The sequence below is a fragment of the Pimephales promelas genome, chromosome 7 (genome assembly GCF_988280905.1).
Source record: "Pimephales promelas chromosome 7, fPimPro1.hap1.1, whole genome shotgun sequence".
NCBI classification, from domain to species: Eukaryota; Metazoa; Chordata; class Actinopteri; order Cypriniformes; family Leuciscidae; genus Pimephales; species Pimephales promelas.
This window is the reverse complement of record NC_142775.1, coordinates 19,385,608-19,410,278: the sequence shown is the minus strand read 5'-3', so window position 1 is coordinate 19,410,278 and position 24,671 is coordinate 19,385,608. Positions and strand designations below refer to the sequence as shown.

At 35.6% G+C, this 24,671-nt stretch overlaps 2 protein-coding genes across 3 annotated transcripts in view; one reads left to right on the top strand and one right to left on the bottom strand.

The window, feature by feature from the left end:
* fgf14 (fibroblast growth factor 14) overlaps positions 1 to 13,085 on the bottom strand; it is a 148,628-nt gene extending 135,543 nt beyond the window's left edge. Inside the window, exon 1 of the mRNA XM_039655476.2 lies at positions 12,908 to 13,085. Coding sequence (XP_039511410.1) covers positions 12,908 to 12,998 — 91 coding nt within the window. The 5' untranslated portion in view covers positions 12,999 to 13,085. The remainder of the gene's footprint in view (positions 1 to 12,907) is intronic.
* A 9,993-nt stretch (positions 13,086 to 23,078) lies between these two features.
* On the top strand, positions 23,079 to 24,602 carry cfap97d2 (CFAP97 domain containing 2). Of its 2 annotated transcripts, none has more exons than XM_039655968.2 (5): positions 23,079 to 23,289; positions 23,516 to 23,596; positions 23,747 to 23,865; positions 23,955 to 24,135; positions 24,310 to 24,504. In XM_039655968.2, exons 1-5 carry the CDS (start codon positions 23,101 to 23,103, stop codon positions 24,385 to 24,387), a joined length of 648 nt encoding a protein of 215 aa, XP_039511902.2. In that variant the 5' UTR covers positions 23,079 to 23,100; the 3' UTR covers positions 24,388 to 24,504. The 2 variants fall into 2 exon arrangements, with proteins under 2 accessions (XP_039511902.2, XP_039511903.2); XM_039655969.2 differs by having other exon boundaries at positions 23,091 to 23,289; positions 24,285 to 24,602.
* The last annotated feature ends 69 nt before the right edge of the window (positions 24,603 to 24,671 follow it).

Below are 24,671 nucleotides of genomic sequence, written 5' to 3'. Positions count from 1 at the left end.
CAGACGGGTTGCCGAGACGCAGGAAAGTCTGTAAGCAGTTCTGACAGATGAAAAGATCTGGCTGGTGCAGAGGAGTTGTTTGATTTCAACAGGGTGCAGCAACCATTTCAACAAAAGGAAAAAAGGTCTCTTACACAGCAGACAAAAATCATACAACCTACAGAAATTTTTTGTTAGCGTTGCAGTTATTGTATTATAGCCTCCGGGGACCCATACTTTTGTCCACTATTGTGGACCTTATATTTTAGTGAATATCTCTGAGACCAAAGCCTACATGAAACAGTTCTGGATGTCCTGTAAAGACATTCAGATTCTAAATGTTTGGAGGTTTCACCATGACAACAACATTTATATTTAATCATTTAGCAAATGCGACTTATAAGGAGAGCAATAGAAGCAAAATAGAGTGCCGAAGTTACGACGTCAAACGCGGAAGTGAGTTAGCATTTTAGCACTCCCGGTTCCCTCGCTCTAAAGCCTATGGGATTTTTGAATAGGTTTTTGCTAAATCGCCTGAAATAAGGTCTGTGGTGAACAAAGCCTCTAAATATTTTCACGTTTTGATCAATGACATAGAACACACAGTTATAACCTGCTTGTGGTTTTTTAAACTTTATTGTGTCTGCTTGTGTTTTTTAAAAACTTGGCTTCAAAATGAATACATTTTGGATTAACTTGTAAAGATTATCTGGATAGACAAAACGTGTAAAAGTCACAACTCTTTGTTAAACACAGATCTTATTTTTTGCGATTTTCCAAAAGTCTATGGGGAAAATGCATAGCTTTTCGATGGAGGGAACCCATGCGACACAAGCTTCTGTGTTGTCCTACAAAGTGACGTCATCACTTCGGCACTCTATTAAACTAACAATATGCAAGTACTGTGACCCTTCCTGATTTCGTCTAAATACATATTTAAAAATCTATAAAAATGTCTTTAAAAATGACGGACATTAATTTAGTGATCAAATTTAGCATCTTATGAAAATTAGATCATATTTTGTAATTATCTATTAAAACAGACTAATTTTTTAAAAAATTGTCATAAATCAACATCTCAGAAAAATGTTATGGGGTTTCCAATCAAAATTTTGTAGAGGACACAAGGACTTAAAGCATTTGGGGTGACAGCACAACTGAATAGGGACAAGTGAATTTTCCTTATGAAATATTAGATATTAATATTATTATAAAAATGTTCCCAATTATTACTCCCATTATTACACTTCTTTTTTCACTATCTGTTTCCCCAAGAATGCATTTATATGCAAATTAGAGATGCATTGTATTGTGTGCACTACCCATTTATGGCCATTTTACCCACATTTTGCATAAAGAAAAAATGGTAGATCATTTCATTCCATTATATCTTTCATTACATAGCTGAAAATCATATTTATACAAAGTTCGGTTAAAAAATCCTGAAACTTAAAAATGTATTCGTGAATGAAAAATAAAATAAAATAAAACATCCCATTGTTTTTTTTTTTTCCTATACATGCAATTCCATGTAATTTTGAGGATAGATTGGAAGAGAAAAAAAATCAATCCCACACATGACTGTTGACATCACCACTACTACAGCTCATCTATATCAAAACAGCGCAATTATATCAAAATATAAAAGGTGCTATTTTCAAGAAGGTGCAAGTGAAAGCTGCATGCCCTATTAAATAACTCCATTGTGTGGCCTGAATAGACACAAGCCTGCTGTATCTAATAAACAGGCCCTATTTAGTCATAGTGATTACTGCAAATTACATTTCAAAGGAAATGATGTACCAAAACATCAGTATAAAGGGGGGTTGGGGGTCTAATGAGGCATCTGATAAGCTTTGGCCATGTCAATACAAATATACAGGAAATGTATTTATTGTGTGCGTGTGGAAAGATCTGACACCTGTATGCATTACTCCATACGTTATTTGAACATTTTCCTCCTTTACACTTGAAATGAACAGGTTAGTCTTTGCCTTTGTGAAAACATTATTCAAAACTGACAATTTCTTTAAGTTACTGTCAGAGTTGGACAAAATTCATGATGTAAGAAATAGCTCCTTTTAAACCCCCAAAGAAATTTGAACTTTAATGAAAGGATGAAAAATGTATTAAAATGCAATTTCATGGAATTAAACAGAAAAAGGAATTTCATTAGTCTAGTCATTTTGGCAAATTATGTATATTTATTCCCTGAAATGTAGAACACTTTTAATCAAAATAATAATTAAAATAAATAGTCCAAAACAATTAACACCATTTTTTTATTTAGTCAGATAACTCCACAATGTCAACAACATACATAAAAATATATTGACTTGGGAGGCACAGATACTGAAATCCTGAAAAAATCCAAAAATTATTTCTAAGTTATGACTGATGTTAAAATTCTATTCTATTTTGTCTAAATAAATTAAAAATCAAACAGTAAAAACTGTTTCATTTTTTTTTATTTTTTTTTTGTGAGATCTGGAAAATGTTACATTAAAATTATTATTAAATTAGTGTTTTTAAAGATTAACTTTATATCTTAAAACAAATTGTGTGTGTGTGTGTATAGTTATAGTTATACTATATAATTTATTATTTATATTATGAAATTGTTATTATTTTTAATCATCAATTTTATTCCATTTTAATTCTAATTTAAATTTGATTTACAGTTCTCCTTTCTTTTTCATTTCATTCATTCAATTCATTTCTGAACGGTGCACAATCCTGCTTGCTGCAATATCTCCGATCCAAAGCGGAGCAACAACATTTTCTGACAAAAACATTTCTTGCTCATATCATTCATTCTAATTTGATTCTCAACCATAAAGTGTGATCTGTTTCCTCTCAGCGAAAGCCTATATTGCCATGTATGAATCTGTGTCCTGGAGCATGAAGAAGCTTGGTGTGCACAAAAATCAGTTCACTGTACCAGATAATGACATAGCTCACGTGACCTGGACTCCAGAGCTTGTGAGATAGTGCTGAGATGTGTTGTAAAACAGAGATAGGTTCAACTATAATTCCCCATCCAACTACAGTAGTCCAGAACATGGGAGACTACGGAAACACTAGTACTGGGAACCTGGGACCCTCCAAATTGCTACATGATTTATTGAGGCAGTCTGAAACATGCTGTTACAAGCCATGTGAGAATGATCCACTTTAATCAGTGGGGATCTCTGACAACATGGGAAAAAAAAAACATTAAAAAAAAAAAGCTTGCGCACACCTTTGTTATTGGCTCAGTTCCGATACATGGTTATATGCGCATGCAGTGCAGATGATTTATTCCCACTATATATGATACAAATGCATCACATCTCAGCAGAGAGAATATAGGAGCATCTTTCACAGATAATTTGTCCTTGAAATGATATTATATTTTAGAGCAATACCTGCTGATGAAGTAAATTGGATAGCTTAAAAGTTAAAGGGAAAATATTATTAGTATAATGAAAAGTAACAGCAAATCGAATGCATTCAATAAAAGCACTCAATAAAAGTACATCACAGATTTATGTCACCTGGAAACATTCATAACACTAACTGCAGTATAAACATTAATGTAATCTGAATTACAGCCTTACTAAATCATGTCTTTATAAAGTAAATATTTTCATAAAATACCCAAGAGCTATTTGCAATGTAAAACAGTACACTTGTAAAAGTACAATTTGTGTGGATTTTTTTGTATGCTGTAAACAGCTTTTTGAGACTTCAGATCTTCATAAATTCACTGTTAATCAGCGTTACCATAGTGTCATTGAGTTACTATAATAGTTTTAATAAAATATTTTGAATTCGATTGTTTTCTTTTCCATTTTAATATCAGTAAAATGTATTATAAAAGCTATTATAGTATTATTATAGTAATTTTGTTGTCTTTGCCATTTTTATTATATTTCTCTTAAATATGTCAATATAGTTTTTTTAACATAGAAATTAGTTTTATATTTTATTTTATTAAAATTTAAAATGTTTTTTTTTATGGTTTTAGTTAACTATAATAATCCTGCTAAAAGAATATTAAAGCTACACTGTGTGATTTTTACAGCCATCTAGCGGTGAAAATGTATATGATCATCTAGTGAATATTAGTTTCTGTTCCTCTCAATTCCGATTTTGTTTTAACTCCTACGGTGGCCAATGTAGTCAAAGATTAACATGGCTTCCAGTTCGACCTCATCCATGGTTGTTAACTCAAACGTGAACACGAAAGGCGAAGCTTGAATAAATGGGTATGTCCCTCTTTGGCTAATGTACTTTCAAGATGGAGGGGCAACATGGCGACCGACATTAGAACCCATTACCCGTATGTATTTTCAATGGCATATTAAACACTTACGAGAATACTTTATTACTTGAACAAAGTAAATATACATTAATGAGCACATATATTTTTGAAAGAACTAAGTGTTTTTAGCTATAAAATAAACTAAAACTGTGGCTTTAAAATCTGAAATTTTAAAGAGATTTGTAGAGAGAGAGGAAATCATGTTTTGATCTGTTGTTCTTGTTTTATGTATTTTATGAGCTAATGTGTTTTAATGTATAAGTATTGTTGATTGTCTGAATGTATTTTATCGGTTATTATTGCCCGCTACAGTTGAAAATTAGCCAAGATAGCTAAACCGGCACATTTACGTAAGCGTTTATTAATCTGCACCGTCTTAACTTTAAACTGATTAAATAAATACAAATTACAAAAACTATCTTTGGTATTTGAATCAACATGAAGTTACGGTCCCACATGTTGCATTTACATTTTAACGGCAGACCCACACACACACGGATGAACACAAACCAATTCAGGCTGTTGCTTAACCATGAGCGCTCGCTGATGGATGCAAGTACAGAGAGCACTTACTTTGTCCTCTGGGGGTATCAAGGCTAATGCCACCTTCCAGGGAAGCCGGCCAAGAGCTATAAACTCTACCTGCTTCACTGTGCCATGTGGCGCTGCAGCATGGAACCACAGGAGCAACTTGATGGCAGCTTTATGTAAATGTCTACTGCGTCTAATGTGTTGCAGAGGGGCTACGGACCGTCCTTGTTTTAATTGGACTGCTCTATATGTAAAGTTTATTCCATTAATGAGACCAGGAAGACACATGAGACAGGCCATGAATATTATCGGCATCACACAAACACAGCTTTGAGTGCAAGAAGCACTTTCAAAGACAACGAACAAGTCTTTATCCCTGCAGCATGCTGCAAATGCAGCAGTCGGTTACATCAACTGAGACACTGTGGGCTATTTTAGCTAATAGCTCAAAAAAGAAGGACTTTTAGTTGTACAACAACCACAGCTAAAGTTTCATTACAATGACACAGTGGAATTAAACTGCTGTTGTCGTACTTGACAAAAAAAACACAAGAGATTGAATAAAAATCTCTTTTCAGCGCTGTTCTAATTAGAATGTTTTGCAATATAGTGCATTTCCTAAACTACTCTGACAGCAATAATGTCCTTTGCACAAACATGAGAATTTCATGTAGCAGATACTTCAGCAATATTCAGATATCGCACAACCCAACAGGATCTTTGTCACCCGTTAGTGCAAAGTGCGCAAGAGTGACATTCGCTAACAGAGAGGGAAAGCTGCTGATGAATGTTTCGAAACATTCGAAATAGCGGAAACCACTAGTAATGGAAAAGCAATGCTGACATGGCTAAAAACAATAGTAAAAGAAATGCTTTAAACAGGAGTCAATTGTTTGAGAAAGTGATAAAAGGAGAACACGATTCGTTGTGTGAGCAGAAACCCAGCTGTGCTTGACCAATTATGACTTTCTCACTGTCTTTAATGTTTCCTGGGTGATTCTTCATTTAGAGGCACTTCTCCATCTTATCATGACCTGCTTAATGACACTTCAGACACTTTTAAGTACCTCATGTCTAAAATATTCAATATACTGTGTTGCCACCAAAAAAAAAAACCTCACTGAACTAAATGGCTACAGATCTGTCCCTATTACATCATATTTCACTGAACTGATCTGAGTTTATAGGGAACTTTCTTTAGCTTGGCAAGCTACAAGTTTATTAATTATGTAAAGCAGCTACTACCATTAATTGTGCAGATTGGGGACTCAAAGTTTATTTTACCATTTGATTTAAATGAACAGATCAATTCACTTAAAGCTACACTGTGTAACTCTTTTAGTTTATTCTTAGCTAAAAACACTTAGTTCTTTCAAAAATATATATGCGCATTAATGTATATTTACTTTGTTCAAGTAATAAAGTATTCTCGTGAGTGTTTAATATGCCATTGAAAATACATACGGGTAATGGGTTCTAATGTCGGTCGCCATGTTGCCCCTCCATCTTGAAAGTACATTAGCTAAAGAGGGACATACCCTTTAATTCAAGCTTCGCCTTTCGCGTTTACGTTTGAGTTAACACTCATGGACGAGGTCGAACTGGAAGCCATGTTAACCTTGGACTACATTGGCCACCGTAGGAGTTAAAACGAAATCGGAATTGAGAGGAACAGAAACTAATATTCATTGGATGGTCATATACCTTTTCACCGCTAGATGGGGCTAAAAATCACACAGTGTAGCTTTAAAGTCCCCCTGTAGTCAATTGGCTTTATGCACAGCTGCACTACTTCCTGAACTTAAGCCAGCTCCTTGTTTCCTGTCTGCCATTATTGGACAAATTGATTAATCCAGGTGTGCCTGACCTCAGTAGTCACGGCAACAATAATCAGACACACCTGAATTAATCAAGTTCGGCCAATAATGGCAGACAGGAAACAAGCGTTGGACGAGGGTTCGATTAGAACTACAAACACGAGTAAAAAGTGTTTAAAGAAAAAAAAAACTACAGACATGGAGGACGCGCGAGTCTGGCGGTTGTGTAGACAGGTTTAGATAAAGGGGTTTGAGTGATTATTTATTAGTATCTAACCTGAGGAAAATCTATTTATTCAATGTTGTCTACACTTTATTACATCTGCATCAGCATTGTGAACATTTGTAAAGATAGTTTAGCCATTTAGGCCACTTTTAAATGCATCATTATATTCAAATTGTAACTGGCTGGCAGATGAACTTGCTACATTTCTCTCCGAAACTGTAGGAAATTAAATTAGATTGAATGGAGGATTTTTACTGTGACGAGATGATTGACAGGACAGTTTAAAGGGATACTCCACTTAGACTCCAACCAGACAGTTTCTGGTCTCACTGACTTCCATAGTAGGAAAAAAATATACTATGGAAGTCAGTGAAACCAGAAACTGTCTGATTACTGATATTCTTCTAAATATCAAAAAATCGGCTGAATACATTCGAAAATGGTGAAACCCAACTGTTTAACTCTGGGGAAGTGGTAAAATGAGCCTATTTCCAAAAAAAGTGGAGTATCCCTTTAAGGTGACAGGATGCACACGACAGATCAGTCCGTTAAAGATGACGAAGTAGTAGTATGTCCCAAAGCTTGCCTACTCTTTTGCTACACACTCAAAAGTATGTACTATTTCTTCACAAAATTAGTACATACTTTTAGGGCACATCATAAGTAGGTGAATTGAGACGCAGCTCATGTTTTTGTTCACCATCACAGAGTCAGACAAACTCCCTTCTGAAAATCAGCATCCTAGAAATGCTTTTGAACAGCATCAGTGGAGAAAGGCATATTTCATCATAACATTGTAATATCATAGACATTTCATCTACATCCAACGCACATGGCACCCTTTAGCAGCAATTTGAGACGCAGATATATATGGGCCAGAAGGCGCCTCCTAGTGGTCTAACCCTAACCCTACCCCAGACCTAAACCTACCCATAACCGAATAAAGCTATGTGCGTGTTATATTGACGCTAAAGGGTAAATGGTGTTGACATGAATTTGCACATGGCTTGTCTTGAAGCATATTAAAAACACCACACTGACATAAACAACATTAAAACTTGATTTTCTTGATTCATTTTACATTCATTTTACATGAATCAGACATCACAACACCACTTTCGAGGGAGAACATTCAGATTGTTGTGGATTATTTCCTCTGACAGCTCACTTGTGTACAATACACAGTGATGAAAAGTGATTGCATGATTTTGTCATGCTAGTCAGAAAAAAGCATCTACATTACATAAAACCAAACTATTTTGAAATCAGCTGAGTTACTGTCACACTATGTAGTTAGGTTAGTATTGTTAGCATGTCGCTGTACTGTTTGCTTGTTAATAGGTATTCTTGCACGACTACAGTACACAATTGTTGCATATTGTCCACTCACATTGCTAGATGACATCATATAGCTGTGCATTTGCATAAAGTTGAACTCTGCTCAACTTTGGTGCACCGCCAGTGGTCAAATATGTTGCCTCAAATCGCCAACTGTCATTGAAAATGAATGACTTCTAGTCACTTTGTTGCTGTAAATCACTGTTGGTGTTAATGGCCCTGAACTGTTTAATCTCGTCTGAACAGGTAAGAGGTAGTTAGGTAGTTAGTCTGTTGAGAGGAAAGCACAAAGGAAATAAAATAGGAAGCTAAAAAACAAGCACACACACCACAAAAAAATATGTAATTCTTTGACTGAAGAAGAATACGAAATGTACAACCTGCAATTTGTTATACAAGTGTATTCTATGACAAAGATAGTTTCAGTCACTCAGTATTAATGTTAAAATGGTGTAATATTTATTCATTTGATTGTTTCATTGTGAGTGCAGTGCACCTAGACAAATACAGACAAATTACTTTCTCCTTAAAACTGATGAATAAACAGAGTTTGACGATTACATTATTAGATACTGTAATACAAACCATACACTACCATTAAATAGTTTGGGGTCAATATGATTGAATACTTTTAGTCAGTAAGGATACATTCAATTTATCAAAAGTGACTGAAGACATTTTTAATGTATATAAATACACAGCTCTTTTGAACGTTTTATACACCAAAGAATCCTGAAAAAAAACTAGCATGATTTCTAGAAAAATAATTTCAACACTGCTAAAAATAAAATATTTTAGCACCAAATCAGCATATAAGAATGATTTCTGAAGGATCATGTGACACTGAAAATTCAGCTTAGCCATCACAGGAATAAATAAGTAATTATGTTTAACAATATTACTGTTTTAAGTCTTGGTGAAGAGACATTTATTTAAAAATATTTAAAAATCTTACCAATCCCAAACTTTTGAAAGGTGTACCTAAATAACTTTTTGCCTGGGTTATTAAAAAAAAATGGATGAACAACAAATCCTGTAGAGTTGCACTGAGAAACGAAAAAGAAACAGAGTATCATAGAAACTTGGGTGTATGCTATTGAGACTATTGTACCATGCAATGGTACAATATTGTTACATTACATTATTGTATAATGCAATGCCATAGCAACCACCCAGAATACCTAAGTAACGATATAGCAATATACTAAAAATCCTCCAGAGCAACTACATAGCAACACACAACACCTTAAAATCATAATGCCGAATTTTGCATAGACTAGATAAGAACCATTTTCCATTATAAACCTTCAGGCCTATTATAGAGCACAAGATAAGCTAACTTTTTACCTAAAAGCGAAATATTTACTCATTCCCCGTGTGGAAGAGATAGTGCTTATAATATTTTTCAAACTCCTGTGTTTCCCCTATGGATCACATGTTTTAAATTTTAAATGGAGAAAGAAACAGCACTGACAAACATGAAATGTCCATTATGAGCTATTACTGGGAGTCTGGCACTGTTTTGACCACAGTGGATAAGCAGATGCAGTAGCAAGCAATTTGAGCTTTTAAGCAGGGTTTCGGAAATCTTTGATCAAAAGAACAAAACTGGACTGTTATCTCAGACTACTTAGTTATAAACTAGAGGAAAAGCCAGATAATGTATCATATATTGTTTAATTCACGACCTGGATGTCAATTTTTTTTAACAAAAAAGGAGCTTTGATGGAATTTTGCTGCAAGTTATTCTTGCGTAATCAAAGACAAACCGTCTTGCTTCTGAAATTGGTAGTTGTGACGTGAACAAACAACAGATGGCACCACAGAAAAATGTCAACACCGCAGATTCAAATTACTGTTAAAAGGGTATATATATATATATTAGCGGTGTAACGATCCTCGTGTCACGATTCGATACATATCATGATACTGAACTCACGATATTATTGCGATACTCCAAGTCATATGGTAAAATATTAACAAAAAATGTACTGTTGATTAAAATGACACCAGAATATTCATGATTGTGAAGCTGAAAACAGAATTATTTTAGACGAATATGCGAATATTCGAATATTTAGATATATTTAAAATAATGTACAGTAGGACACTTTTACTGGCAACATCAGACATTTGGCATTATCAGGACCAACATTGCATTATTATACATTATAATCAATATTATGTATAGTAGTTTAATGTAGTACTGACACTAAAACTTTTTCTCACAGTCATTTTTATTTTGGGGGACCACGATATATTACTATCCACGACACGTATTGTTGCATTTTTGTATTGCGATATATTGTGGCATGATATATTGTTACACCCCTAATATATATATATATATATATATATATATATATATAGCTAATGGATGCCCTTAAAGGGATAGTTCACCCAAAAATGAACGTTTACTAATCATTTACTCCCCCTTATGTCATTCCAAACGTTTCTTCTGTGGAACACAAAAGAAGATATTCTGCTAAATGTGTCAGTGCTCATACAGTTAAAGTCAGATATGGACAAAAATAGTTTCTTCTATAAAATATCTGTAGAGTTTCACCGAATATTTTGGGTGAACTATAGTATGCTTTAAACAGTCTACTTGGTACAGCCTGAATGGACTGTGTGTGTCTGTGTGTGTGTTCTTTGTTTTGTTTTGTTTTTATATTTGCAATATTTTTTAAAGTTGCAGGCTGCAGCATGATCCAGTCTGCCAATTCTGCACAGAAGACTGATCTAACAGTGTTATGACAAACTATTCTATAAATAAATGCCATCTGAGAACAGATTGTCTATGTGAAAAAGAGTCCTATGAGTCTTTTTATAAAAAAAACAAGCTACAGCCATTATATGGATTGTTATACCTCAAGAATGAAAGGTTATACTGTAAGTGGCCCTTATTCACTTGCATCCAGAGGGAGAAAGTTCTGTCACGCCACGCAGATTCCAGCAGGTTGACAACCAACTGTGTTTACCTTGGTCCTACGGCATCAGCAAACACAAACCTTCATTGCAATCCCCATTGCCAAGTGCAAGACTTTGTCCCTGCCAGGAAAACATTAGCCAACACAAGGCTATCAGAAAGTGCCATCTGCTGGAACAGAAGACAGCCATTGAAATCACTCTTATGGAAAACGTTGCCTGTGACTTCTCCCCCCAAAAAAATTAAAAAAAGAACCAGGTCCAAGGGAGTGTTGCATTTAAGTAGGTGTGAAGTGATAGAACTGAGATGTTCAATACAACAGAACTAAACTAAAGTGATTATATTTCATGCGGCCCCTGCTGCATGTGGTGCTTCTAAAAATACAGCCTGTGTCATAGACTATAACCAGCAGCATTATAAAGAGAGTATTAATCTTTTGCAGCTAAGAAGACCGTAATAGCCATGGTAAACTAATCAAAAAACTCACGCTTTCCTACTTCTAATCACTGACAGAGTAAAACAAATGATGGATTCATTTGACTATGAATGCATCACACTGGACATTTCGGCTAGATAGAGACAATCACTGCTGGCTATGATTAAACTAAAAAATATTTTACAGTCACAACTATCCATTTAAAAAGAGATTTGCCCAAAAACAATGTGCTCTTGCTTAATAACCATTAAAATGTCTATAGCATTTAAGTGCGATATTTGAGTTTCTTCACATATTTATAGGTTTATATTGTATTTATTATAGGTTTATATTGTATATATTATATTTATTGCTTAATAACCATTAAACGTCTATGGCATTAGTGAGATACTTGAGTGTTTTCACATATTTATAGGTTTATATTATATATAATAGGTTTATATTGTATATATTATATTTATTGTATTATTATATACGTATACTTAGATACGCAACATGTTACAGGTCCATTCTGTCAAAAAGCCCAAAATTGTTCTTAAAAGTTTGTAGACATCAAATGTATGTATGCATAAAGTCAGATAAGCATCATCAAATCCTTCTGGAACATCAAATGAAGTGGTAGTGGTACAGTATTAAAATAAAGGCAAATACATTGTCAAGAATGACATCCCGTCCATTAAACAAATGTGTCATGTCAGCATGGGGAAACTGCTATGATCTACTACGCTGCAGTGTCAACGTCTAGGAAAGAAGGTGTCAACATTAACTTAGGACTGCACGCTCTGCACAGTTTTCCTTTGTGTCCATATTTGTCAACAGCTTTGTTAAAATAAAACTGCGCAAGTGTGCCCTGCGGACCGCCTTGTTGTGATTTGTTTTTGGGGAAATTTGTGTGGAACAACAGGATAGCTGTACATGCTTTGACCGGAATAAACTGCAAGCTAGTGATCTCTTAATGAGCAGATTAATGGAAAGAGACAAATGACACCATGCACATAATCACCTAAGAATAAATGCTGCACACGAATGCCAGAGAGCAGCATCACTTTAAGTGATGCAGGACTGAGAAGGATGCTGCAGCATCCCTGAAATGAACCCCCAACCTAAAATGTGCTTCCCACGTACGGCCCAGGTAAGACTGCTCAAGCTGTCTTAACACTACATACCTGTGGGATTTAGTTGAAAAAAGTTGAATGTTAAAGCCTTCGGCTGTGATATCTGTGATTGGTCTCACCACTAGAGCTCAAGTTATCCTCAGCTTTGCCTGCATTCCCTGACTTGCTGCACAAATTTGACTGCAGATCAGCACACATAGAGGGGAAGAAGAAGACGCAATGGCTCTTACCACTTGGGTTCTTGTTCTTCTTAAGACTCTTGCCACAAAGACACTGCAGCATATGCGTTCCTTTGCTGAAAATGTTCCAAAGAAACCACATTGATTTGGGCGAGGAGCGATCCAACAGCTTAGACACCCTGATAAAGAACAGATCCCTGCGGTTGCATAATAATAAGAACACAATGGGATGCTCAGTTTTCCAGTAGTAACATAGAAAAATAGGTATTACTATCCAAGCGTCTTCATGCACGAGGTAAAATATTCTCTTTAGAGCAGGCAAAACAAAGGTATTCTTCTTAGTAATAAAGGTTTGTCGGTCATAAAAATAGATACTCTATAAATTGCATGTGCTGCAGAGGGGGAACGTGCAGCCCGTTAGAAACTAACGTGAAAGACACGGCGGATCTTTGCGTTCCCTATTAGTTCATCACTCAGATGAAGGGTGGATGGATGTGCACGGCATCAGAAGCCTGGAGGGGATGCATCCCATTTAAAAGCAGCGATACCTCCGAGCAAAGCGCACATTTCCAGCATCAGCTCAGTGTTTCTCAGGGAAGTCTTCCTAAAACCTGCTGCTGCTGTTGCTGCTGTTGCTGTTGTTGCTGCTGCTGCTGCTGGTCAGTAATATCCATGAGCTTTCATCAATGTGAAAGCACTGCACTGATCCTGATGCTGAGGATGCGGTTGGAGTGCGGCTTGATGTTTCACCTGTGCATTACAGATCCAGTTGCCTCCTGAAAAGTATCTCGCACGTATTCCTCTTTGCCTTGGATCTGTGTTGGATATAGACGAGAAGGAGGAGGGGTTGAATTGAAAGATTGCCTTTCCATTACGTAAAACACGTGGTTTGGACTCTGGCATATCACTGACGCTTTCGGCATTTCGGCATAGAGTAGCGTTGGGAAATCCGATGCGTTGTAGCGAATCGGTTCGTTCGAACTACTCGTTTCGGTGGAGCGGTTCGTTTGAATCACCACTCAGAAAGTCTTCCTCATTTCAGTTTTCATTCTTCTGAAGTTCAATTAATGTACGTATGGTTTCGGTGTTTAAATTACGATGTTGTGGTATCTGTATTCAGTAATGTTTTGCAAAAGCTAGCCAAATTCTACCATAAAAGAGACTCTGTTTGTTTGTTTTCCCCATGCAGTCACGTTCAAATCTGCTTGATGAAATGAAAAAGAAAACCACTGGCTTACAGTTTACAGAAGGTCCCTCTGAATTTTTTTAGCCTACAATGATTTACAAACTGAATCGGTTTGAATGGCTTTGTTTCACTCAAACAACCTGTTTGAGTGTTTGTTTTTGAAGCACTCAAAAGTGTTTTACCTTTCACTCTTTTGCAATAAAATGAATATTTGCCTAAACTACTGTTATGTTTTCGTAGTTTAAGTAGAGTAGGGCACAACACTGTCAGTTAGTATACATGCACTTGGGATTCGGAGTTGGCTATATTTAGGCGTATTTTTTGCCACTTTGATATCACAAATGTCTAGTACAATTATGTGGTTGTTTCATTAATACAATGTATACTTTTTTCTTGATTTACCCTGAAAGATTGGAAGTGAAATGTGACAATATGCCCCATGAGGAGCACATTGTAACATGATATGACAGCTTAAAATGTTGTCTGATCTAATAAATAAATAAATAAAACAAACTGAAATATTTTGTAAATAAAATACAAGTATTAACTTTTTCATATAAAATAATGCAGCTTTTTAATAATTAAAAAATATATATATATATATTTTAATTTGACAATAAACACAGCAAAAAAAAAACAGCTATACAGCTTAGTTCAAAACATAACATTGACTTTCAGTCTTTATTCATTTTTTTTTTTCATTCATTATTTTTCCTCATGGTTTCTCAATAGAATTTATGTAGCAGTTCTACATTGTATGCAGAGTTACAACATGCCCCACCTGCGCAACTGGGATTTAAACCCTGTCATCTGCTGGATATATCAGCATTGAAGTACTATCTTAACTGTTAAATAATAGATATAAGATTAAAATAATATCAGATCTATCCTCATTTAAAGTAAACACAAAAAACAGAGATTAAAAATGAACTTGAAATGAAGTAAGAAATTTACTTTTGCATTTTGGTGCAACTATTTCTCTATTGTTGATATGCAGGCGTGTGTATTTTTAAACCATGTGTGTTACAACTAGCCCCTATAGGTTGTGCCCATATTTGTAAAAAATTGTACAATGTAGAAATCAATCAATCAAAGTTTTAATCTAAACAAATCTCCAGTTTGCTCTTTGTTGTCATAATCTTGTGTGTTGTATAGCCTATAAAAAATGAAAAGATATAGGCAGACATAAAAAGGTGCATACACCGTTTGCCTATCGCTTGCATCTGACGAGCAATATTGGTTCATTATGGGACACACCAAAAAACGATTCCAATTAACAATCTAGTAAACTTTCCATTGATGATATAAGTGCATCTTCTAAAGGCATTAAACCATGTTACAAGATATGTCTTTATATAACCTGCTTACATAACAGGTTCCTTATAATTTTGATAATGCTATCTTTCGTATAATTGTTTTCCTTGAAGAAAAACAAACGAGCAGTGTTCAATTAACAGGAAGCTCCACGCTTTGATTTTCTGCATTAATCTACTTTAACGACCTACTTTTGTTCAGCCCAAGACTTGCCACTCTTCTGTGATGTCTAGTCTTCAGGGAAGTGGGCTCCTTTGAGGCTCAATGTTTCTTGACTAAATTCCCCACAGAAAGTCTGACACAGCCCAATCATTCCCACTACAAGATGATCACAAAACCCCAATGAGTCATCCAAGCAAGGGGCACTTCCCTGATTAAAGCAACAACACATTGTCGTAAATCCTTAAAAGATGAGCAAAGTGCATCAAATTTGAACACTATAGTACTCTGTCACTGTTTGAACCAAGCGTGACATCTATGTGACACAGGAAGTTTGGTACCAGCACTTTAGAAAAACGACATTATGACCTGATTTTGCAGATAAGTGTCTGCAGAGACTGTTTGTGTAAGGGATAATGCAGCACTGAGGTTTTCTCTGCTCCCACTGCCAGACCTAGTATTGATCTGTTTCATGATATGTAAAACATCATTGCACCCGAGGGAAGATCCTCTGACAATTTTGTCAGGCATCATTATTAAACTTCTTTTTGATTATGCTGTAAATTGCTCATGCTGGAGGATGAAGATGTGTTATTATTGGTGTACTGCATCAATCATTTAAACTGTAAAAAAAAAATTAAAATCAATTAAAATCAACTTCTCAAACCATCTCTGATATGTGAAAAATGCAAAAAAAATGAACATGCATAAATTGAAGTCTAAAACAATTTATTACATGGCTCTCTGGAAGACTTCAATGTTCAATCCAATTGGTCCTTTGAGGTTGAATATTGTCCCTGGCAATCAATCAATTACACTGTGCTAGTTTGGTGTTTCACATCTTTTTTCTCATAAAAATAAAATAATGAAAGTTTTATTGATTGAAAGTATTAAGTATCCATGTAATAAAAGAGATAATGTAGAGTCCTCCAACATTTTTAAATAATTTTCTGAATGCATTTTATCCCTTACATAACTCATAACCCCAGTTATGAGTTATGTAAGCGGGATACATTTTTTGTTTTTTACTTAAACTCCCACTTGTACCAAAACTTCCCCTTTCAATGAAAAAAGGCGCATGGGAATCAAATTAAGCTTTAATATGAATCGTATGTGATGAGCACAGTGTCCGAATATTCTCTCTGCCTAAACCCTCCAGTCTGTCCCTTCTGTCCTATTTACTAATTACTAGCACAACATTCACTTGAATGAATGCTGGGCATGTCGGGACCCTGGGTGACTGCATTTATCAGGCCTTGACCTTCCTAGCCTAGCAAAAAAATAAAATACAAATCCAGTACTACGTGACTGTCCATGTAAAACCGCTTTTCTACAAATAAGGAAAAGGCTGACCCAGGCATTTCTGAGAATAAAAAAAAAAGTTTGTTGACCGTGTTTACAAAATCACCTTTATACTAGCCTAGGTGAAAATATCTTAAAAGTAGTTTTGTTCATTTTCATAAAGGCAAATAAAGTGCAAGTGCCTCCACAGTATGACTAACAGGGCAAGAGTACGGAACCTGACTAAACCCACACACATGTGAAGCAGCACCTCTTCAAACAGTCATTTAGAGATGTTTTATCAGAATGACATTGACTTCAGTGCTGGCATATGCCTGCTTTTATCGTCTTTGGGTTTGGTTCTGTCTGTGTTCATATCAATTTGTGCTTCTCTCGTGCATGTTAAAAGTCTCTATCTGGACCAATTCTGCATGAGCGCAATGTTTCATATGGAGAATGAAATGTAACTTTACAGCACAAAACCCTGATTGAATTAGTCAGCCCATCCAAAAGCAGATTTCCTGTTCTTTTGGCAATGCATTTGGTCCAGGTTACCTGAATATCAAGGTTGCATATAGGGATGAAGGATTGTTAATAACCTAACATAAAACGTTTTTTAAAAAAAAATCTCCCTTGGTAGAGCCTATGGGCAAGTTAGACCTTTTACTGTCAGTTTGGCTTTAAAAGCACAGTATGATTGAGCCGAAATGGATATAGTGGGCATATCGTCTTTAATGTCCCAGAGCTGCTGATGCACATTTTCCCCTTCCATCGGATGACTTGACATAGTTCTTTGACCATGCCTATGGATATTTCCCCATGCAGTACTTTTATGATGCTAAAACACAATACAGTCTCATGCTCATGATAATCATCTCTCGGGGAGTATCCTAACCAGCACAAGCTGAAAGGAGCAACATGTTCCATCACTCAACTTGGAAACAGTCCTCAAATAATTCTCTGCTGCTTTGCTGATGTTTTCAGTTTGTGAAAAACATATTAAGATGCATGTGTAAAAAATAAAAACATATTGATGCATTATGTAAAAAACATATGCAAATACATGCATATGTATTTGCATACTGTATGTAATATGCAAACATATTAAGATGCATATGTATGCATATGGCAAACCACATATAACTCACTTATAAAAACTAACAATGCTGGGTTGTGTTAACGCATTTTGGGTCCAATATCAACAAATTGGTTCGGTTTGTTTGTCTGTATTTGACCCAAACATGGGTTGGTATTTTTTAAGAGAGTAAAATTCACTGTAAAAAAAATATATATATATATATATATATTCATGATTTGTAATCACAGCATTTTTTCTTTTGTCAAATCAACTTAAATAATTTACGTAGTTCAGATAACATAATATTTTGAGTTTCTGATGATTAAATCAATCTCCTTCATTGGATTAACTCAATTTTTTCATTTCAATGAACTTAACATTTTAAGGAAACCAGGTTACTTAATTTTTTTTAAGTTAAACTAACAATATTTTTTACAGTGTTCAAATAAATATATCTGAACTCACTTTAAGACCATCTCTGCTATTTTTTTTTTTTTTAAATGTGCAATAATTTGATATTTTCGCTGCTGAAGTTGCATGGCTGTCTGTCTGGAATACTTAATTCAGACTAAACATTCTTGAATATTATATGTATAATATATTAATATAACTTTAACCATTGCTCCTGGCAAACAATCTACTGCTATTTGTTTCTTTTAACACTCAAAATTTGTCACACTCTGGAAATAACATTATGCCCCTCTAAATTTGTCCACCACAAATGAAAATTTGTAACTTAAAAAAAAAAAAAAGAGTTGCTATTGGGTGTTGCTGTCACAATTTATATTATAGTGGTTCCTGGCCTAAATTTAAAAAGAAAAAGAAAAATCCACTCCCAAGTCTCGATATTACAATAGATTGCACAAAAGTGAGAGATAATTTACATGCCAAAGTTTCATACTTCCGTAAGTATAATTGATGCTTGCCCTAGAGATTAGGATAAATTAAAAAAAAAACATAGATATTATTCAAGGTGTCCTCTGCTGCATTATTGATATGCGCATATAAACAGCAGCTGGCACAGATACTTTAGGCACAAACACCCACAAATACTGTGCATCAGACGACAGAGAGTTTTCAGTTACACTCTTAATAAGAGCACACTTCCCAAACATGTCTCCTCAGCAGCGAGAGACCCTGTTGAGGATGTGACCATCACTAGACGTTGTTACCCCTCCTGAGACGTGTTGCCTTGATCACTTTCCATCACAGTGAGAGAAAAACACCGATCTCACAGGCTCCTAAAGGAGCACGTCTGGCTCTTCATTTTCAGTAGAGACTACAGTGCTCCCCAGCAAAACAACAGGGAACAACGGCTTTTTGTATAAGGCAACGCTTCCAACTTCCATGATATCTGTAGCAAATTCAGGCATAAATTAAAAAAAAAAAATCAAATAACAAGCATTGACTGTTTTTTTCTTTACTTCCTCACATTATGAGACGATGAGTGGAAATAATTACTGATAAGTCCTTCACAAAAGAATGTACTTTACAAGTCCCTATGCTGCTGGCTTATACAGCAACGTAACAGTATAAGGGCAATTTGCTGTATCATGCCACTATTAGGCATCATTATAGCATATGTTCCTGCAGCATGATGTTCATTTGGTACTTGAAGTTCGCAGAAGACTAGGAATAGATCATACAAGACCGCTTGATAATTAGACACCAACAGGTCCATTTGCGCAAGAGGGAATTTTTGCACATGGGCATCATCTTTAGGGAAAGGAGCTTACCAAACAGGCTTTCTGCTAATGACGCCTGGCTTTACCCGCTCCCTTTTGAGTTTCCCTGGAGCTAATTTACTGGAACATCGCCACCGTTGAGACTTTTTCAAGCTTTCGTTCCTTTGGATACAGATTCTCAAGACATGGATAACGAAGGAAAGCAACTAATGCATGTCAGGCAAAAAGAAGGCCGCATCCTTTCCAGGTCACGTCACCAGAAAAGATGATTCATCCTAATCAGGCTCAAATTGGGAGTTTTTAATTATGGCAAGCATAATATGTTCTTCATCATTAATATTACATCAGGACATGGTAATGATGGAATGCAGAGAAAGCTTGCTTTTATGTCTTCCAATTTAACAGCCTTACACTAAAACAGGCCATATCCTAAGAGCAAATTCAAAATGTTGCTCTGTCATCCAGCTTCAGAGATTTAAAGGAGCTCTCAGTCATATTTAATTTAAACATTAACTTAACTTAGTTTCAGATTTTTCTTCTGAAGAAATCAAACAAAAACAAGCCAATTATAGAACATTCATGAAGCTCATATACAGTAGTTTGGTCATGGAAGAGCTGAATGAAATGTTTGATTTCAAACGGAAATGTCTGACTTTTGATTGATGATTTTTGTTGCTTGGCAAATATGAGCACAATTTGAGACATTATTGTCCTCTTGGAGTATATAATTATTAAAGTCTATTGTGCTGGAGAGAAAAAAAAAAACTTAAGCATAAGTTTCCATTTACTTTCAGCCTCATTGCTTTCTGAGAGAAGCAACTGAGACATTAATCAGAACTCATTTGAGATTTTTCTTGTCAACGGGGCAGCCTCAAGAGAAACTTGCCGTTTTCACCTGGCAGACAATAAATTAGGCAGAAAATTTCTAACCACTGCCAAATTTTACAAAGTGTGCACATTACAGAGAAAGGCTCTTTGTTACTGTCTGATAAATCGCAATTCGATTCAATTCACAATTCAATTCAGTCTCTGCTTTGGGGTTAAGGAAGCATATTTTGCATAGTTCTGTCCCATATGCCCTGCATTAATCTTTTCTTTAATTATTATTCATTACAATGCAGGTCAATTTGCCTGTTTGGAACCTGAAAAAAAAAAAAAACATGATAAATCTCATCTCATGTGATATGTGATAAGCTGCCATAGTAACAATATGTGTAACGGAGTAAAATAAAGCAAGACGTTTGTCTGTATTGGTTATAAATGGAGAGAAAGGGAAAGACTGAACATTTTCAAATGTGTCCTGGCAAAAACAAAACTGACACACTTCAATTATATCTGAAGCTGAGACCAGGCTGGAAAGAAGAACGTAAAGGAGTAGTTTACTTTTAGAAAAACTTTTGCTGATAATTTACTCACCCCCATGTCATCCAAGATGTCCACGTCTTTCTTTCTTCAGTCGAAAATACATTTTTGAGGTTTTTGAAAATTTTTGAAAGAAAGATTTTTGATGAAAACATTCCAGGATTTTCTATGGACTTCAATGGGATCCAAACGGTTCAAGGTCCAAATGAGAGTTTCAGTGCAACTTCAAAGGGCTTTAAACGACACCAGACGATGAATAAGGATCTTTTTAGGACTTTTTGTGTCATGACTCGAAAAAAGATTTGTTCATTTTGATGAACAGGAGAGTCACGAACGCTCATCACAGAACAGAGCAAGGCGAGCATTTGTGAACTTAAACATTACAAAACTTAAACTTTTTTATTTATTATTTAAATGGCTGATCGTTTCGCTATATAAGACCCTTATTCATCGTCTGGTGTCGTTTAAAGCCCTTTGAAGCTTCACCGAAACTCTCATTTGAACCTTGAACCGTTTGGTTCCCATTGAAGTCCATCATATGGAGAAAACCCTGGAATGTTTTCATCAAAAACCTTAATTCATACAAGTGAACTTCATGCATCCTTCGGAAAACTGTCAACATCTCCTCAGAAGAAAGTCAGTCATACGGGTTTGAAACAACAAGTAGGCTAAATCATGACAGAATTTTCATTTCTGAAAGAACTATTCCTTTTAACAAAATGCCAAATAGAAAGAGCCCTATCTAGGCGTCACTGTCTCCTGAGTGTTGCCATCTTGTAATCCTGCTAGCAGTAGTATGTCATTACTCAGCTAGGGTACAAATTAGACACGTAACATTTTATTGCCAGTGATTAATTCATGAAGCAATTTTCAAGGCAATAACTCAGACCTCAGTTGAGAATGAGGGGCTAATAATAAAAGAAGTCATCGAAAGAAACCGACCAAACATGTAGTGAGGCAAATCTGCCAGGCATTCAATTTCTCTGGAATAAGAAGTGTGACAACTATACATCAGATAACCAATGTTTGATAGAATTATGAATTATGAAATTAAACAGAGAAGCTGTAATATCGAGCAGTAATAATAATGCGATGAAACTTTACAACATGGAATTCTATTTAAATTCTGTTTTCAAGCATGGAGATTCCTGTTCATCTGCAAGTGATATTGCACTCTTCAGACCATCACACCCTGCATGTAAACCACTCTCACTACTGTAACAGTTCATAAACCTGCACAAATGACACGTTTCTAAAGAAAAAGCCAAGAGATGACTCACTGCTATTCAAACCAAAAGTCAAGAGAATAATTTGCACTCATTTAATCATTATAGTATATGAAGATAATCACTGCTGTTTGGAGTGACATACTCTGTACAGTTTAATAGAGGTTACGTTTGCACGAACCACAACAGAGACATCAAAGTAACTAAGCAACTGTTGTCAGGTTTTAAACTATTACTATAAAGGCATTATATTAACATAAGCAAAAGGCCAATATCCTTGCTCTTCATACAACTATGGTAAACAAACCAGCAGAACGTCAAATAATTCAAGTTATCTAAAACCGACACAATACTGGGGATATATGTGTGTGTGTGTGTGTGTGTGTGTGTGTGTGTGTGTGTGTGTGTGTGTGTGTGTGTGTGTGTGTGTTTGTGTGCGCTTCTTGAGCTACGTGTCAAATGAATCACAAACGCAATGAAAGCTACAATCTCCACACTCAATGTCCTTGGGATAGAAAACACAAAAACATCACATAACATTAACCTTTACTCGCATATGGACACACGCATATATCTGTGCTTCTTTTAAAAGGTTACATATGATTAAGGTTGCTTAAATTCTGTTGGGTTCACAGTTTATTAGAGGGCTTCCAGCTTTTATGTATGCTGCTCTGCTAAAACAACAGAGCCCTGCAGGACACAGAATATTGAATATCGGACAAGGACACTATGTAGGCCATCCTTTAAATGGGTGAGGGTGGCCTCTTAATGGTGCTGCTGGGTTGAACTTCTTAAGAAAGTTTGGATAAGAGGCAAAAGGCAGGCAAAGCTATTTAGGATGCATTTAGGAAAATAAGTGTTCATCAAACTGAATGAATGGGACCCATTTACAGTGAGAGTATCATAGACTAAGCTGCTGTTTCTTTCTGAATGGCTGCCATGGCAACAACCACATGACTAGCTCAAAACTCAAACTGAACTCATATCTCTGTTCATTGTGGTTTCTGGTGCAGCTGGATTCAGGCTACAGCGAAGTAAAAACTAAAATGCAACATCAAGCTTACCAACCTGTTTTGCCCTGTGTTAATAAATATCTGCAATACAGATGGGACAAAAACTGCTATGAGATGCACAGGAACAAGGTAAAATGGCAAATTGCTGGTTTATTTTTGGCAAAGTACCATAATATGGAATGTTTTTGGTTATTTGAAACACCTGTTGATACCATGTTATTTGTCAAAGTAGCCTACAATGGGCCTACATTTTTGTACGGGATATGACATGGCCAAAAAAATACATGTTTAATTGACTGAGATTACACCAAGTGCTTCTTTGTATAACATATGTTAGCATGCATATTGTTTGAAGGTTAAATCCGCAAAATCAACTATCAACACTACTCCCCCGAAAACCTATAACCATCTACTTGTCAAGTTCAAGAAAAGTCAGGTAGGACAACTGAACAACATCGTTTCATGACCACCAGATGTCGACATTTCCGTCGATTATCAAAGAAAATCTCTCAAAAAAGAATTATCAAGGATTATTTTAAGTATACGTGTAATGTAGGCCTATATTTCTCGTATCTATCATATCCAGCTTGAAGAAGAACGGGTTTCGAGAATTGAAAGAGAAAATCAGATGCTTCTCGATAAAATGGCCCATATAATGCAGACCAACGGCGGAGTTGACTGCAGAAATGACTATGTGAAGAAAAGGTATGAAATTTCCAACAATATTACATATTTAATAATTTACATGATATTCAGTCATATTTAAATATTGCAATTTGTGGCTTCTGTTTTAGTCTTGGCTCAGAAAAAAGACTGCGGGAGCTGTTTCACATCACCAAAGAGAATCAGCGTATCCTTCAGCGTTTGTCCACAAGCAGGCCATGTTACAGCGTTCAAGTGTGGCACGAGCAGTGGCTCAAAAACCTTGAGCTCATGGAGAATATAGGGAGATATCCGCGGCTGTACAACGCACAGGTCGGCAAATTATTACTAAAATGTATAGAAATTTACGTATGCATGATTAATCATTATCTGATGCATTTTTGGCTATTTATGCATATTCGTGCATACATAGGCTAATGCATACTCTGACTTGAGTTTTTCCATTTTCTGTGCTATTAAAGAGATCCTCCTTGCCACCCATTTCAGCTGACAGACACTGAAAGGGAGAGAACAAGAAAACTGCAAGAAAGAATGAATGGTGTAAGGAATGAAAGGAAGGAATAGATGAGAAGACGAAATATACACAAGTTACAACTGAAGACGAGCGTAATTACAGATTACAAAATGCAAATCTATATTATAATCGTAAGTTAATTTGTAAAGATGTTTTCTATATGTCTATAAGGCAAGAATTAAATGTTCTTTGCTTTGGACAAGTTAAATTATTTGGCTAACCATTAGGCCTAACTGTCAATGTTTTAACCATAGACTGGAAAAAATATGTTTTGATGTTTTTCTTTTTTTATTTGATAATTTATCCCCCCCCCCCCCCCCCATACTGTTTCTGT

Excerpts from the sequence above, each read along its gene's own strand:
- cfap97d2 (XM_039655968.2), top strand. The coding sequence starts at position 23,101 with ATGACTAGCTCAAAACTCAAACTGAACTCATATCTCTGTTCATTGTGG. Across the intron at positions 23,866-23,954 it reads AATGACTATGTGAAGAAAAG|TCTTGGCTCAGAAAAAAGAC; the intron begins GTATGAAATTTC and ends CTTCTGTTTTAG. Across the intron at positions 24,136-24,309 it reads CGCGGCTGTACAACGCACAG|CTGACAGACACTGAAAGGGA; the intron begins GTCGGCAAATTA and ends CACCCATTTCAG.